Source organism: Oncorhynchus gorbuscha, linkage group LG03, assembly GCF_021184085.1.
Source record: "Oncorhynchus gorbuscha isolate QuinsamMale2020 ecotype Even-year linkage group LG03, OgorEven_v1.0, whole genome shotgun sequence".
NCBI lineage: Eukaryota > Metazoa > Chordata > Actinopteri > Salmoniformes > Salmonidae > Oncorhynchus > Oncorhynchus gorbuscha.
The window spans coordinates 33,606,331-33,620,421 of NC_060175.1; the positions used below are offsets into that span (position 1 = coordinate 33,606,331).

The 14,091-nt window shown below is 42.9% G+C and overlaps 1 protein-coding gene across 1 annotated transcript in view; it reads right to left on the reverse strand.

The window, feature by feature from the left end:
• LOC124019644 (metabotropic glutamate receptor 2-like) overlaps positions 1-14,091 on the reverse strand; it is a 79,495-nt gene that overhangs the window by 49,554 nt on the left and 15,850 nt on the right. The window contains exon 2 of the mRNA XM_046335050.1: positions 12,684-13,420. Coding sequence (XP_046191006.1) covers positions 12,684-13,211 — 528 coding nt within the window. The 5' untranslated portion in view covers positions 13,212-13,420. The remainder of the gene's footprint in view (positions 1-12,683; positions 13,421-14,091) is intronic.

A 14,091-nucleotide genomic window follows, 5' to 3' on the forward strand; every position in this document is an offset into this window, starting at 1 on the left:
TAGAGTGTTGGAAGCGATTTTGTAGATGACATCGCCAAAGTCGAGGATCGGTAGGATAGTCAGTTTTACTAGGGTAAGCTTGGCAGCGTGAGTGAAGGAGGCTTTGTTGCGGAATAGAAAGCCGACTCTTGATTTGATTTTCGATTGGAGATGTTTGATATGGGTCTGGAAGGAGAGTTTGCAGTCTAGCCAGACACCTAGGTACATATAGGTGTCCACATATTCAAGGTCGGAACCATCCAGTGTGGTGATGCTAGTCGGGCATGCGGGTGCAGGCAGCGATCGGTTGAAAAGCATGCATTTGGTTTTACTAGCGTTTAAGAGCAGTTGGAGGTCACGGAAGGAGTGTTGTATGGCATTGAAGCTCGTTTGGAGGTTAGATAGCACAGTGTCCAATGACGGGCCGAAAGTATATAGAATGGTGTCGTCTGCGTAGAGGTGGATCAGGGAATTGCCCGCAGCATGACCAACATCATTGATATATACAGAGAAAAGAGTCGGCCCGAGAATTGAACCCTGTGGCACCCCCACAGAGACTGCCAGAGGACCGGACAACATGCCCTCCGATTTGACACACTGAACTCTGTCTGCAAAGTAATTGGTGAACCAGGCAAGGCAGTCATCCGAAAAACCGAGGCTACTGAGTCTGCCGATAAGAATATGGTGATTGACAGAGTCGAAAGCCTTGGCAAGGTCGATGAAGACGGCTGCACAGTGCTGTCTTTTATCGATGGCGGTTATGATGTCGTTTAGTACCTTGAGTGTGGCTGAGGTGCACCCGTGACCGGCTCGGAAACCAGATTGCATAGCGGAGAAGGTACGGTGGGATTCGAGATGGTCAGTGACCTGTTTGTTGACTTGGCTTTCGAAGACCTTAGATAGGCAGGGCAGAATGGATATAGGTCTGTAACAGTTAGGGTCCAGGGCGTCTCCCCCTTTGAAGAGGGGGATGACTGCGGCAGCTTTCCAATCCTTGGGGATCTCAGACGATATGAAAGAGAGTTTGAACAGGCTGGTAATAGGGGTTGCGACAATGGCGGCGGATAGTTTCAGAAATAGAGGGTCCATATTATCAAGCCCAGCTGATTTATATGGGTCCAGGTTTTGCAGCTCTTTCAGAACATCTGCTATCTGGATTTGGGTAAAGGAGTGCCTGGAGAGGCTTGGGCGAGGGGCTGCGGGTGGGGGGGCCGGAGCTGTTGGCCGAGGTAGGAGTAGCCAGGCGGAAGGCATGGCCAGCCGTTGAGAAATGTTTGTTCAAGTTTTCGATAATCATGGATTTGTCGGTGGTGACCGTGTTCCCCAGCCTCAGTGCAGTGGGCAGCTGGGAGGAGGTGCTCTTGTTCTCCATGGACTTCACAGTGTCTCAGAACTTTTTGGAGTTGGAGCTACAGGATGCAAACTTCTGCCTGAAGAAGCTGGCCTTAGCTTTCCTGACTGACTGTGTGTATTGGTTCCTGACTTCCCTGAACAGTTGCATATCGCGGGGACTGTTCGATGCTATTGCAGTCCGCCACAGGATGTTTTTGTGCTGGTCGAGGGCAGTCAGATCTGGAGTGAACCAAGGGCTGTATCTGTTCTAAAATGGTGAGGAAGTTACTCTTAAAGAATGACCAGGCATCCTCAACTGACGGGATGAGGTCACGTCCTCCCAGGATACCCGGGCCAGGTCGATTAGAAATGCCTGCTCACAGAAGTGTTTTAGGGATCGTTTGACAGTGATGAGGGGTGGTCGTTTGACTGCGGCATACAGGCAATGAGGCAGTGGTCACTGAGATCCTGGTTGAAGACAGCAGAGGTGTATTTGGAGGGCCAGTTGGTCAGTATGATGTCTATGAGGGTGCCCTTGCTTACAGAGTTAGGGTTGTACCTGGTGGGTTCCTTGATGATTTGTGTGAGATTGAGGGCATCTATCTTAGATTGTAGGACTGCCGGGGTGTTAAGCATATCCCAGTTTAGGTCACCTAACAGAACAAACTCTGAAGCTAGATGGGGGGCAATCAATTCACAAATGGTGTCCAGGGCAAAGCTGGGAGCTGACGGGGGTCGGTAGCAGGCGGCAACAGTGAGAGACTTATTTCTGGAGAGAGTAATTTTCAGAATAAGTAGTTCGAACTGTTTGGGTATGGACCTGGAAAGTATGACATTACTTTGCAGGCTATCTCTGCAGTAGACTGCAACTCCTCCCCCTTTGGCAGTTCTATCTTGACGGAAGATGTTATAGTTGGGTATGGAAATCTCTGAATTTTTGGTGGCCTTCCTGAGCCAGGATTCAGACACGGCAAGGACATCAGGGTTAGCAGAGTGTGCTAAAGCAGTGAGTAAAACAAACTTAGGCTGATGTTGACATGCATGAAACCAAGGCTTTTTCGATCACAGAAGTCAACAAATGAGGGTGCCTGGGGACATGCAGGGCCTGGGTTTACCTCCACATCACCCGCGGAACAGAGAAGGAGTAGTATGAGGGTGCAGCTAAAGGCTATCAAAACTGGTTGCCTAGAGCGTTGGGGACAGAGAATAAGAGGAGCAGGTTTCTGGGCATGGTAGAATATATTCAGGGCATAATGCGCAGACAGGGGTATGGTGGGGTGCGGGTACGGCGGAGGTAAGCCCAGGCACTGGGTGATGATGAGAGAGGTTTTTATCTCTGGACATGCTGGTTGTAAAGCTCCTATGATAGAGCTGGAACGGAGTTGTGAATGTGTGTATGTAAATGCAGGTGATCGTGTTCAGAGTGTGTAAGAGAATGTCCACAATTCTCTCGCTCTCACCGATCAAATTGATCAGAAATACAGTGTAGACATTGTTAATGTTGTAAATGACTATTGTAGCTGGAAATGGCAGATTTGTATGGAAAATCTACATAGGCGTACAGAGACACATTATCAGCAATCATAATTCTTGTGACGTCCAATGACGTTATGTTAGCTAATCAAAGTTTAGCATTTTAAAAGGCTAATTGATCATTAGAAAACCCTTTTGCAATTATGTTAGCACAGCTGAAAACTATTGTGCTGATTAAAGAAGCAATACAACTGGCCTTCTTTAGACAGATGAGTATCTGGAGCATCAGCATTTGGGGGTTCGATTACAGGCTAAAATTGGACAGAAACAAAGCACTTTCTTTTGAAACTCGTCAGTCTTTTCTTGTTCTGAGAAATGAAGGCTATTCCATGCGGGAAATTATCAGGAAACTGAAGATCTCGTACAATGCTGTGTAATACTCCCTTCACAGAACAGCTCAAACTGGCTCTAACCAGAATATAAAGAGGAGTGGGAGGCCCCGGTGCACAACTGAGCAAGAGGACAAGTACATTCCTCAACTGTTAGCTCCATTAAATAGTACCCACAAAACACCAACAGTGAAGAGGCAACTCCGGGATGCTGACCTTCTAGGCAGAGTTGCAGAGAAAAGCCATATCTCAGACTGGCCAATAAAAAGAAAAGATTAAGATGGGCAAAACAACACAGACACTGGACGATAGGAAAAAAGTGTTATGGACAGACAAATCTAAGTTTGAGGTGTTCGGATAACCAAGAAGAGACGTTGAAAAAATGAAAATATGCTGGAGGAGTGCTTGACGCCATCTGTCAAGCATGGTGGAGGCAATGTGATGGTCTGGGTGTGCTTTGGTGGTGGTAAAGTGGGAGATTTGTACAGGGTAAAAGGGATCTTGAAGAAGGATGGCTTTCACTCCATTTTGCAACGCCATGCCATACTCTCCCGTCAATGTTTAATTGGAGTCAAGTTCCTCCTACAACACGACAATGACCGAAAGCACAGCTCCAAACTATACAATAACTATTTAGGGAATAAACAGTAATCTGGTATTCTGTCTATAATGGAGTGGCCAGCACAGTCACCGGATCTCAACCCTATTGAGCCATTGTGGGGGCAGCTTGACCGTATGGTACGGTACGTAAGAAGTCCCCATCAAACCAATCCAACCTGTGGGAGGTGTTTCAGGAAACATGGGGTGAAATCTCTTCAGATTACCTAAACAAATTGACAACTAGAACGCCAAAGTTATGCAAGGCTGTAATTACTACAAATGGAGGATTCTTTGACGAAAGCAAAGTTTGAAGGACACAATTATTATTTCAATTAAAAATCATTATTTATAACCTTGTCGACGTCTTGACTATATTTCCTATTTTTTTGCAACTCATTTCATTTATGTTTTCATGGAAAACAAGGACATTTCTAAGTGACCCCAAACTTTTGAACAATAGTGCATTTATATACGGGTGTGTAATATACATACTACTGTTCAAAATTATGGGGTCACTTAGAAATGTCCTGGTTTTTGAAAGAAAAGCACGTTTTTTTGTCCATTAAAATAACATCAAATTGATCAGAAATACAGTGTAGATGGCTATTGTAGCTGGAAACGGCTGATTTTTAGGCGTGCAGAGGCCCATTATCAGCAACCAATGGCACGTTGTGTTAGCTAATACAAGATTGTAATTTTAAAGGGCTAATTGATCATTAGAAAACTCTTTTGCAATTATATTAGCACAGCTGAAAACTGTGCCTTTTTTAGACTAGATGAGTATCTGGAGCATCAGCATTTGTGGGTTCGATCACATTATCAAAATGGCCTGAAACAAAGAACTTTCTTCTGAAACTCGTCAGTCTCGTCTTGTTTGAGAAATGAAGGCTATTCCATGCGAGAAATTGCCTGAATTGTATTGAAGGTTTCTTACATCGCTGTGTACTAATCCCTTCACAGAACAACGCAAACTGACTCTAACCAGAATAGGAAGAGGAGTGGGAGGCCCCGGTGCACAACTGAGCAAGAGGACAAGTACATTAGAGTGTCTAGTTTGAGAAACAGACACCTCACAAGTCCTCAATTGGCAGCTATGTCTACACTCTATTTCTGATTAATTTGATGTTATTTTAATGGGCAAAAATGTGCTTTTCTTTAAGAAACAAGGACATTTCTAAGTGACACCAAGCTTTTGAACGGTAGTGTATATACAGTGCATTCGGAAAGAATTTAGACCCCTTGGCTTTTTCCACCTTTTGTAACGTTACAGCCTTATTCTAAAATTGATTAAATATTTGTTTCCCTCATCAAGCTACACACAATACCTCATAATGACAAACCGAAAAAGAAATACCATATTTACATAAGTATTCAGACCCTTTGCTATGAGACTCAAAATTGAGCTCATGTGCATTCTGTGTCCATTGATCATCCTTGAGATTTTTACAACTTGATTGGAGTCACCTGTGGTAAATTTAATTGATTGCACATAATTTGGAAAGGGTGTCAAAACATTTCTGCAGCATTGAAGGTCCCCAAGAACACAGTGGCCTTAAGCGGAAGAAGTTTGAAACCACCAACTCTTCCTAGAGCTGGCCGCCCGGCTAAACTGAGCAATCAGGGGAGAAGGGCCTTGGTCAGGCAGGTGACCAAGAACCCAATGGTCACACTGATAAAGCTCCAGAGTTCCTCTGTGGAGATGGGAGAACCTTCCAGAAGGACAACCTTCTCTGCAGCACTGCACCAATCAGGCTTTTATGGTAGAGTGGCCAGATAAGTAAAAGGCATATGACAGCCCACTTGGAGTTTGCCAAAAGGCACCTCAAGGACTCTCAGACCATGAGAAGCAAGATTCTCTGGTCTGATAAAACCAAGATTGAACTATTTGGCCTGAATCCCAAGCGTAACGTCTGGAGGAAACTTGCCACCATTCCTACGGTGAAGCATGGTGGTGGCAACATAAGTTTTACAAGGACAGGGACTGGGAGACTATGCAGGATCGAGGGAAAGATGAACGAAGCAAAGTACAGAGAGTTTCTTGGTGAAAACCTGCTCCAGAACACTCATGGAAGGTTCACCTTCCAACAGTACAACGACTCTGAGCACACAGCCAAGACAACGCAGGAGTGGCTTCAGGACAAGTCTCTGAATGTCATTAAGTGGCCCAGCCAGTGCCCGGACTTGAACCCGATCAAAAATCTCTGGAGAGATCTGAAAATAGCTGTGTAGCGACACTCCCCATCCAAACTGACAGAGCTTGAGAGGACCTGCAGAGAAGAATGGGAGAAACTCCCCCCAAAAACAGGTGTGCCAATCAATGCCAAGCTTGTAGCGTCAAAGCCAAGAAGACTCAAGGCTGTAACATGCTTCAACAAAGTAATGAGTAAAGGGTCTGAATACTTATGTAAATGTGATATTTCAGTTTTATTTTTTATACACAGAAACATTTTTGCTGTGTCATTATGGGTAATTGTGTGCAGATTGATGAGGGATTTTAAAAATATATATACATTTTACAATAAATTGTAGAAGAAGTCAAGGGGTCTAAATAGGGCCCCCAATTAGTAGGCCTTTCCTCACGTGCTTTTGAGGCGCTTTCCTTGCTTAGCCTCACCAGTCAGTCGCTACTGCTGCTACTGTTACTGCTGCTGAGAGTAATCATGCTGTCACTAGTCATACCATCAGCCCATCCTCCTCAACCCAACATCTGCTGCGTGTCTTCATCTGACAGGCCCACTGCTGGAGTGTGAATTACCAGGGAAGAGAAGAGCTCCTCTAAATCCTCTAAATGAAATCAGCCAAGCATATGGGCAAACAGGTAAACAGATCTGCCATACAGAACCCATTTTCATTAAAGCTCCTGTGTTAACATTTCACTAAACATGAAGCACCGTAATTGCTTGCCGGTACTTTAGTTTAAGTAGAGACAGTTTATATGATCATCAACCATCGTGTCCCTACTCTATTTTGTGGAGCGAAACCATGGCTATCTGGACAGTGACATAGATTTGCAGAACAGTTGCTGCATCAGTATTTATCTTGCATGGGTTGGGATTGTTCAAAACCCCAAGAGTTGGAGATACATTTAGAAACTAGGAGCAATTCAGTGTTTGGTTAGAAGAAAAAACATCTCCTTATATCAGAAAGTATATTTAGCAAGAATCTAAGAAAACTCTCTGTACTTATAACCAGCAACCATACACCGAGTATACCGAACATTAGGAACACCTTCCTAATATTGATTTGCACCCCCCTTCCCCCCATATTGTCAGGGCAGGAATGCAGGACCATGTTGACTCCAATGCTAACCACAGTTGTGTCAATTTGGCTGGATGTCCTTTGGGTGGTGGACCGTTCTTGATACACACGGGAAACTGTTGAGTGTGAAAAACCCAGCACCGTTGCAGTTCTTGACACAAACCGGTGTGCCTGGCACCTACTACCAGACCTCGTTCAAAGACACTTAATTCTTTTGTATTGCCCATTCACCCTCTGAATGACACACATAAACAATCTATGTCTCAATTGTCTCAAGGCTTGATAATTATTCTTTAACCTGTCTCCTCCCCTTCCCCACTCATTAAAGTGGATTTAACAAATAACATTAATAAGGGATCATAGCTTTCACCTGGATTCACCTGGTCAGTCTGTCATGGAAAGAACAGGTTTTTTTCAGTGTTTTGTATACTCATTGTAGGTAAGATCCAAGTATGAGTTGATAGATTAGAGCAGCATAAACAAAGCTCATTAGCATGTATTTAGGGTGGGCCCAGCCCCGAAAGTGACTATTTACACTCTATGCGAAAGGTTTCATTCTCTTCTCAGGAATTCAGCCTTCTCTGTGTTGCTCTCCAACCCATTCTGTCACACCTCTGTGAAGCAGAGGTTCTGTTGTGATAACATCCTGTAGCTCTTTCACTTTGTTCCTGACCTGCACTGGTGATACACTGTCTCTTTTTCTCTCACCACCCCAGGGACTCTTGAGGCATGGCCTTTCAGGCTATGACTTCTTGTCTATCTCTCTCTCTGATCATGCCTAGAATAATGTATTGTCATGCTAGTATTGTAACTTAAGCCTAATGCATTGTATAATGTTATCATTCATTTTAGAACAGAAAATTCTCAGACCTTTCTTGACCTTACTATTATTTTAACTCAACTATAGTCTCTTGCATACTACTAAATTATCTTTATGGAGTCAGATATTCAGTTAAATAGACTTCATCATATTAATGACATAGTCTTATTATGGGTTGCATGTGAGGTACTGTATATAATAATACATATATGATAAATATTATCCCACTTTAGTACATGGTGACCCCAACGTGATATATTATACAGATCATTTGGGCTGAACTGGTATTTATTCCATTAGATTTGCGTGATGTGTGATGGGGAATATTCAAGCAACGGATCTGTTTGAGAAATGGCAATCAACTCGTATTAGTGATTTGTTCAAAAAAGGCAAGTAAAGTCTCACATTTGATTCGAATAGGGATTACATTTTTCAGTACTGGCAATATATTGGCATGTAAAAGAAAACATCTAAGAGGATCTTAATTCTAGACCTTGCTGTATCTTTACTTGGCAAAAACGAATTGCGACACAGCAAATTAGGGGTGAGCATGCTTGATACCACTGTGATACCACTATGGGGCGGCAAGTAGTTTAGCAATTATAGTGTTAACCTCACTAGGGTAGGGGGCACTATTTTCACCTCCGGATGAAAAGCGTGCCCAAAGTAAACTGCCTGTTACTCAGGCCCAGAAGCTAGGATATGCATATAATTGCTAGATTTGGATAGAAAACACATAATGTCTGTGAGTATAACAGAACTGATATGGCAGGCAAAAACCTGTGAAAAATCCATTCAGGAAGTGGGATTTTTTTATGTTTGAAGTTTTCCATTGACTGCCTATACAGTATCCAATGATTTAGGACTCAGATTGCACTTCCTATGGGTTCCACTAGATGTCAAGTCTTTATAAATGGTTTCAGGCTTGTATTCTGAAAAATGAGAGAGTTAGACTACCATCTTTTATATTGACAAAGCTATTGTCTGGTTGAAATATTATTGATTATTATGACTAAAAACAACCTGAGGATTGATTATCAACATCGTTTGACGTGTTTCTACAAACTTTACTGATACTTTTGGGATTTTTCGTCTGCCTGCTGTGACCGCCTTGGAGCCATTGGATTACTGAACAAAACGCGCCAACAAAACAGAGGTTTTTGTATGTAAAGAGGGACTTTATTGAACAAAACAAACATTTATTGGGTAACTGGGAGTCTTGTGAGTGCAACCATATGAAGATCATCAAAGGTAAGTGATTAATTTTATCGATATTTCTGACTTTTGTTACTCTTCTCCTTGGCTGGTAACTGTTTGTAATGTTTTGTGTGCTGGGCGCTGTCTTCAGATAATCGCATGGTATGCTTTCGCCGTAAAGCCTTTTTAAAAACTGACACAATGGTTGGATTAACAAGAAATTAGTCTTTAAGCCGATGTATAACACTTGTATGTGTTTTGAATTTTTATTATGAGTATTTCTGTTTTTGAATTTGGTGCTCTGCAATTTCATCGGATGTTAGCCAGGTGGGACTCCCACACAACCTAGAGAGGTTAAACCAGTAACCGAAAGGTTGCTGGTTCAAATACCCGATCCAACAAGGTGAAAAATCTGTCAATGTGCCCTTAAGCAAGGCACTTAACCCTAATTTGCTGCAGGGCCGCCGTATTACTATGACTGATCCTGTAAAACAACACATTTCACTGCACCTATCTGGTTTATGTGATAATCAAAGGGACATCGAAGTGCAAAATAGAGCAGCTCAAGCATGCAAAAAATAGCAGGTTATTTCTACATGATGCACAGCGAGATTTGTTAGATAAGCTCCAAAACGACATTTCTGACTCAGATAGAGATAGCGGGTTTGTCGCACAGTCAGTCGCACCTATGGGTGTGGTGTGCCCATCCACACCACTCTCTAGTGTGTGAGCAGACCAAGCTACTGAAACAGCCCCTATTGCTGGTACAAAGAGATCACAAAGCATTATTGTGATTTCTGTAAAAGGGAAGGAAAGGGGATATCAAATCAGTTGTGCAACTGAATGCATTCAACCGAAAGAATAGCATACGGTCAGGCACTGTTGGAATCTTGGCAGAGCAAATCCTCATTCACATTTCAGGCAGCCTGCCGGCCCACAGAGTAGGACTTCCTATCCAGTTAGGTTCGCTAACTTTTGTCACAGAAGCAGTCATACTATGCAGAGATGTTGAGATTTAGGGAGGGGCTGACCATCTCGATTCTACTTGCAGCATAAAGTAGATTGGGAGCTTTCTCCTAAAATTTAGGCTATAGATTATTTGAAGATGTGTTAACTAATTCTTCCTTTACAACTCAATGGTTTCCACAATACCAGTCAAAACTTTGGACACATTCAAGGATTTTTCTTTATTTTTACTATTTTCTACATTGTAGAATAATAGTGAAGATATAAAAACTATGAAATAACATATACGGAATCATGTAGTAACCAAAAAGTGTTAAACAAATCAAAACATTTAATATTTGAGATTCTTCAAAGTAGCCACCCTTTGCCTTGATGACAGCTTTGCACACTCTTGGCATTCTCTCAACCAACTTCATGAGGTAGACACCTGGAATGCATTTCAATTAACAGGTGTGCCTTGTTAAAAGTACATTTATGGAATTTCTTTCCTTCTTAATCCGATGAGCCAATCAGTTGTGTTATGACAAGGTAGGGGTGGTATACAGAAGGTAGCCCTATTTGGTAAAATACCAAGTCTATATCATGGCAAGAACAGCTCAAATAAGCAAAGAAAAACGACAGTCCATCATTACTTTAAGACATGAAGATCAGTCAATGCGGAACATTTCAAGAACTTTTAAAGTTTCATCAAGTGCAGTCGCAAAAACCATCAAGCGCTATGATGAAACTGGCTCTCATGAGGACCGCCACCAGAAAGGAAGACCCAGAGTAACCTCTGCTGCTGAGGATAAGTTCATTAGAGAAACTGCAGTCCAAATGAATGCTTCACAGCGATCACAGATACATCTCAACATCAACGGTTCAGAGGATACTGCGTGAATCATGCCTTCATCATCAAATTGCTGCAAAGAAACCACTACTAAAGTACACCAATAATAAGAAGAGACTTGCTTGGGTCAAGAAACAAGAGCAATGGACATTAGACCAGTGGAAATCTGTGCTTTGGTCTGATGAGGCCAAATTTGAGATTTTTGGATCCAACCGGTGTCTTTGTGAGACGCAGAGTAGGTGAACGGATGATCTCTGCATGTGTGGTTTCCACCATGAAGCATTGAGGAGGAGGTGTGATGGTGTGGGTGCACTTTGTTGGTGACACTATCAATGATTTATTTAGAATTCAAGGCACACTTCACCAACATGGCTACCACAGCATTCTGCAGCGATATGCCATCCCATCTGGTTTGCACTTAGTGGGACTATCATTTGTTTTTCAACAGGACAATGACCCAACCTCCAGGCTGTGTAAGGGCTAATTGTCCAAGAAGGAGAGTGATGGAGTGCTGCATCAGATGACCTGGTCTCCACAATCACCCGACCTCAACCCAATTGAGATGGTTTGGGATGAGTTGTGCCGCAGAGTGAAGGAAAAGCAGCCAACAAGTGCTCAGCATATGTAGGAACTCCTTCAAGACAGTTGGAAAATCATTCCAGGTAAAGCTGGTGGAGAGCATGCCAAGAGTGTGAAAAGCTGTCATCAAGGCAAAGAAAGGGTGGCTACTTTAAAGAATATAAAATGTAAAACATATCTTGATTTCTTATTTTTTTATTTAACTAGGCAAGTCAGTTAAGAACCAATTCTTGTTTACCACGATGGCCTACCCCGGATGATGCTGGGCCAATTGATCATCTTGATAAAACCACATCTGAAGTTGCTATTGACCAATCCAATCAGATAAAAATACCATTGTATGTTTATTGAAATATTAAATTCATCTGTGATGTCTTGGACAGTCTCTTTGTTTTGCGCTTACAAAGAAGAATGTATCATTCCTTTCTAGCTTGCTTGCAGGAAGACATTTGCAGGAAGTATATTTGCATGTCTAAAGCAGAAGACAATGCTACCCGCCAAAAGGACCCTCCTGAATTGTTGCTGCTAGGGCCATGGACTACTGGTCTGAAGATTGTCTACAGTGACTACAGTGCTGGTCGTCCAGTTGTGAACACTTCTGTCTGATTCAGAATCAGCTGTGTTCAAGCGAGGATTACGTAGGGCGGCCCAGCTAATTGAAGTGACTGTTTACACTTTTATTGTCTTCTCAGGAATTTAGCCTTCTCCGTGTTGCTCTCCAAACCCCATTCTGTGATGCAGATATTATTTTGTGATAACCTCCTGCAGGTCTGATATTTGATTGGAGATTAACATTACATTAATACTATTGAACAAAAACTCAGATTTTGAATTTTAAAAACTCAGATGTTATAAAGGGGTCTCAGATTCATTGTCTCTTTGTTCCTGACCTGTGCTGGAGAGATACTTTTTCTCTTTTAGGTTATGACTTCTATCTCTCTCCCTCTCGGATCATGCCTAGAATACTAATGCTACTATTGTCTTGAGCTTTATGTCATGAATAATGTTATCATTAATTTTAGAATATTAAATATCTGCCTTTGATATAGACCATTCTCAGACCTTTCTTGACCTTAGTATTACTTTAACTCAACTATACTCTCTTGCATATTGCTAAATTATCTTTATGGAGTCAGATATTCATTTTAATAGACTTTGTCATATTAATTGCATTGTATTATTACAGGTCGCATGTGAGGTATATATATACAATACATATATTATCCATTTTACCCCACTACATGCTGAGTCAGTGCTGTACCTGTATGGAGACGTCGCTGTAGGAGCCTCCTATCACCCCAGAGATGGCCAGAGGGACGTCGTCATGGATGGCGTAGGAGCCATCAGGGCAGGTGTACTCACTGTCATCCACCTTGGTGAGGGAGGCACGGACAAACTCCAGGCTCTGTTCCAGGGCGTAAGTGTCCTTAGAGCAGGTGTCCAGGATGTGGGCTCCCAGCCGTATCCCCGGCAGCAGGTGCTCGTCCTTGTTAATCTCGTCCAGGGCTAACAACATGGCCTCCAGTCTCTGAATACCTCTCTGAGCGTTGATCTTCCCACAGTCCTCAGGCCCCTCGCCCTTCTGGTGCACAGGGAACAGACCCCCTATGATCAGGTCTCCATCCACTGTGATCTCTCTCTTGGTGTCTGTGTTGAAACCTGACATGGAGAGACCCAGTGGGGCCTGGGCCAGGAGGTACACACACACACACAGTAGGCAGAGGGGGGAGAGGTGGAGCGGTTGGGGCAGGGGGCGCAGCCCCAACCAAGGGGACCTCCCCGATGACATGTCCCTGGGCCCTGTGTGAGTCAGATCACTGCTGTCTGGTGCTTCTCTTCTTCTGATTTCCTCTGTCTCTGGAATTGGGGAGGGTACAGTACGCTAGCAAGGCACAGAGAAGCGGGGCACGAGATCTCAAAGAGCTAGCTTTCTTTTGTCCTGTCTGAGGCCATCTACTACATCAATGGCATTGTCTTCAAAGTTCTGGAGATTACAGCCTGTGGATCAAAAAGAGGAGGAGTCTGTCAATGCTTCAATACAATGAGACCTTTGTCTTACACACACTTTCTCATTTCCAACAAATATCATCTTTACGAGACAGTAATATTTGTGTTGTATTATTCCATTGAAATTTGTGTTCATAATAACTGATGTGGAAACAGGGATATTCATTGGATAATGACACATTGAAATAAAAGTGATGAGAGCATTTCTAATAGTTACACATACTGTGTACAGTACAGCACTACATAGACTAGTGAAGGGGTACTCAAATTGGAGAAGGTCTGGTCACACAAATGTCCTAAGTGGCAAAGATCCAGATGGATATTGTCTTTTATCGCCTTAGTAATAAACTTGTACCTCGAAACGCATGTAACCCCGAACTGTTCACGCCGTCTTGTTGGGGGAAAGAACATTTAGCAGTTTTAAAACCAAGTTCTTGCAATTCTACACATTTTGTCATGGGGCGGGAGACAAATGTTGCAGTTTTAGAGCCGACTTCCTGCCATTCTACACATTTTGTCATGGGGCGAGAGAAAATGTTGCAGTTTTAGAGCCGATTTCCTGCAATTCTACAAATGTTGCCGTCTTATGTATGTTTATATAATAGCTGAGTGACAAAATCTATGCCTCCTTGGAGTTGAAGCCCCTGGGCACATAATCTGGC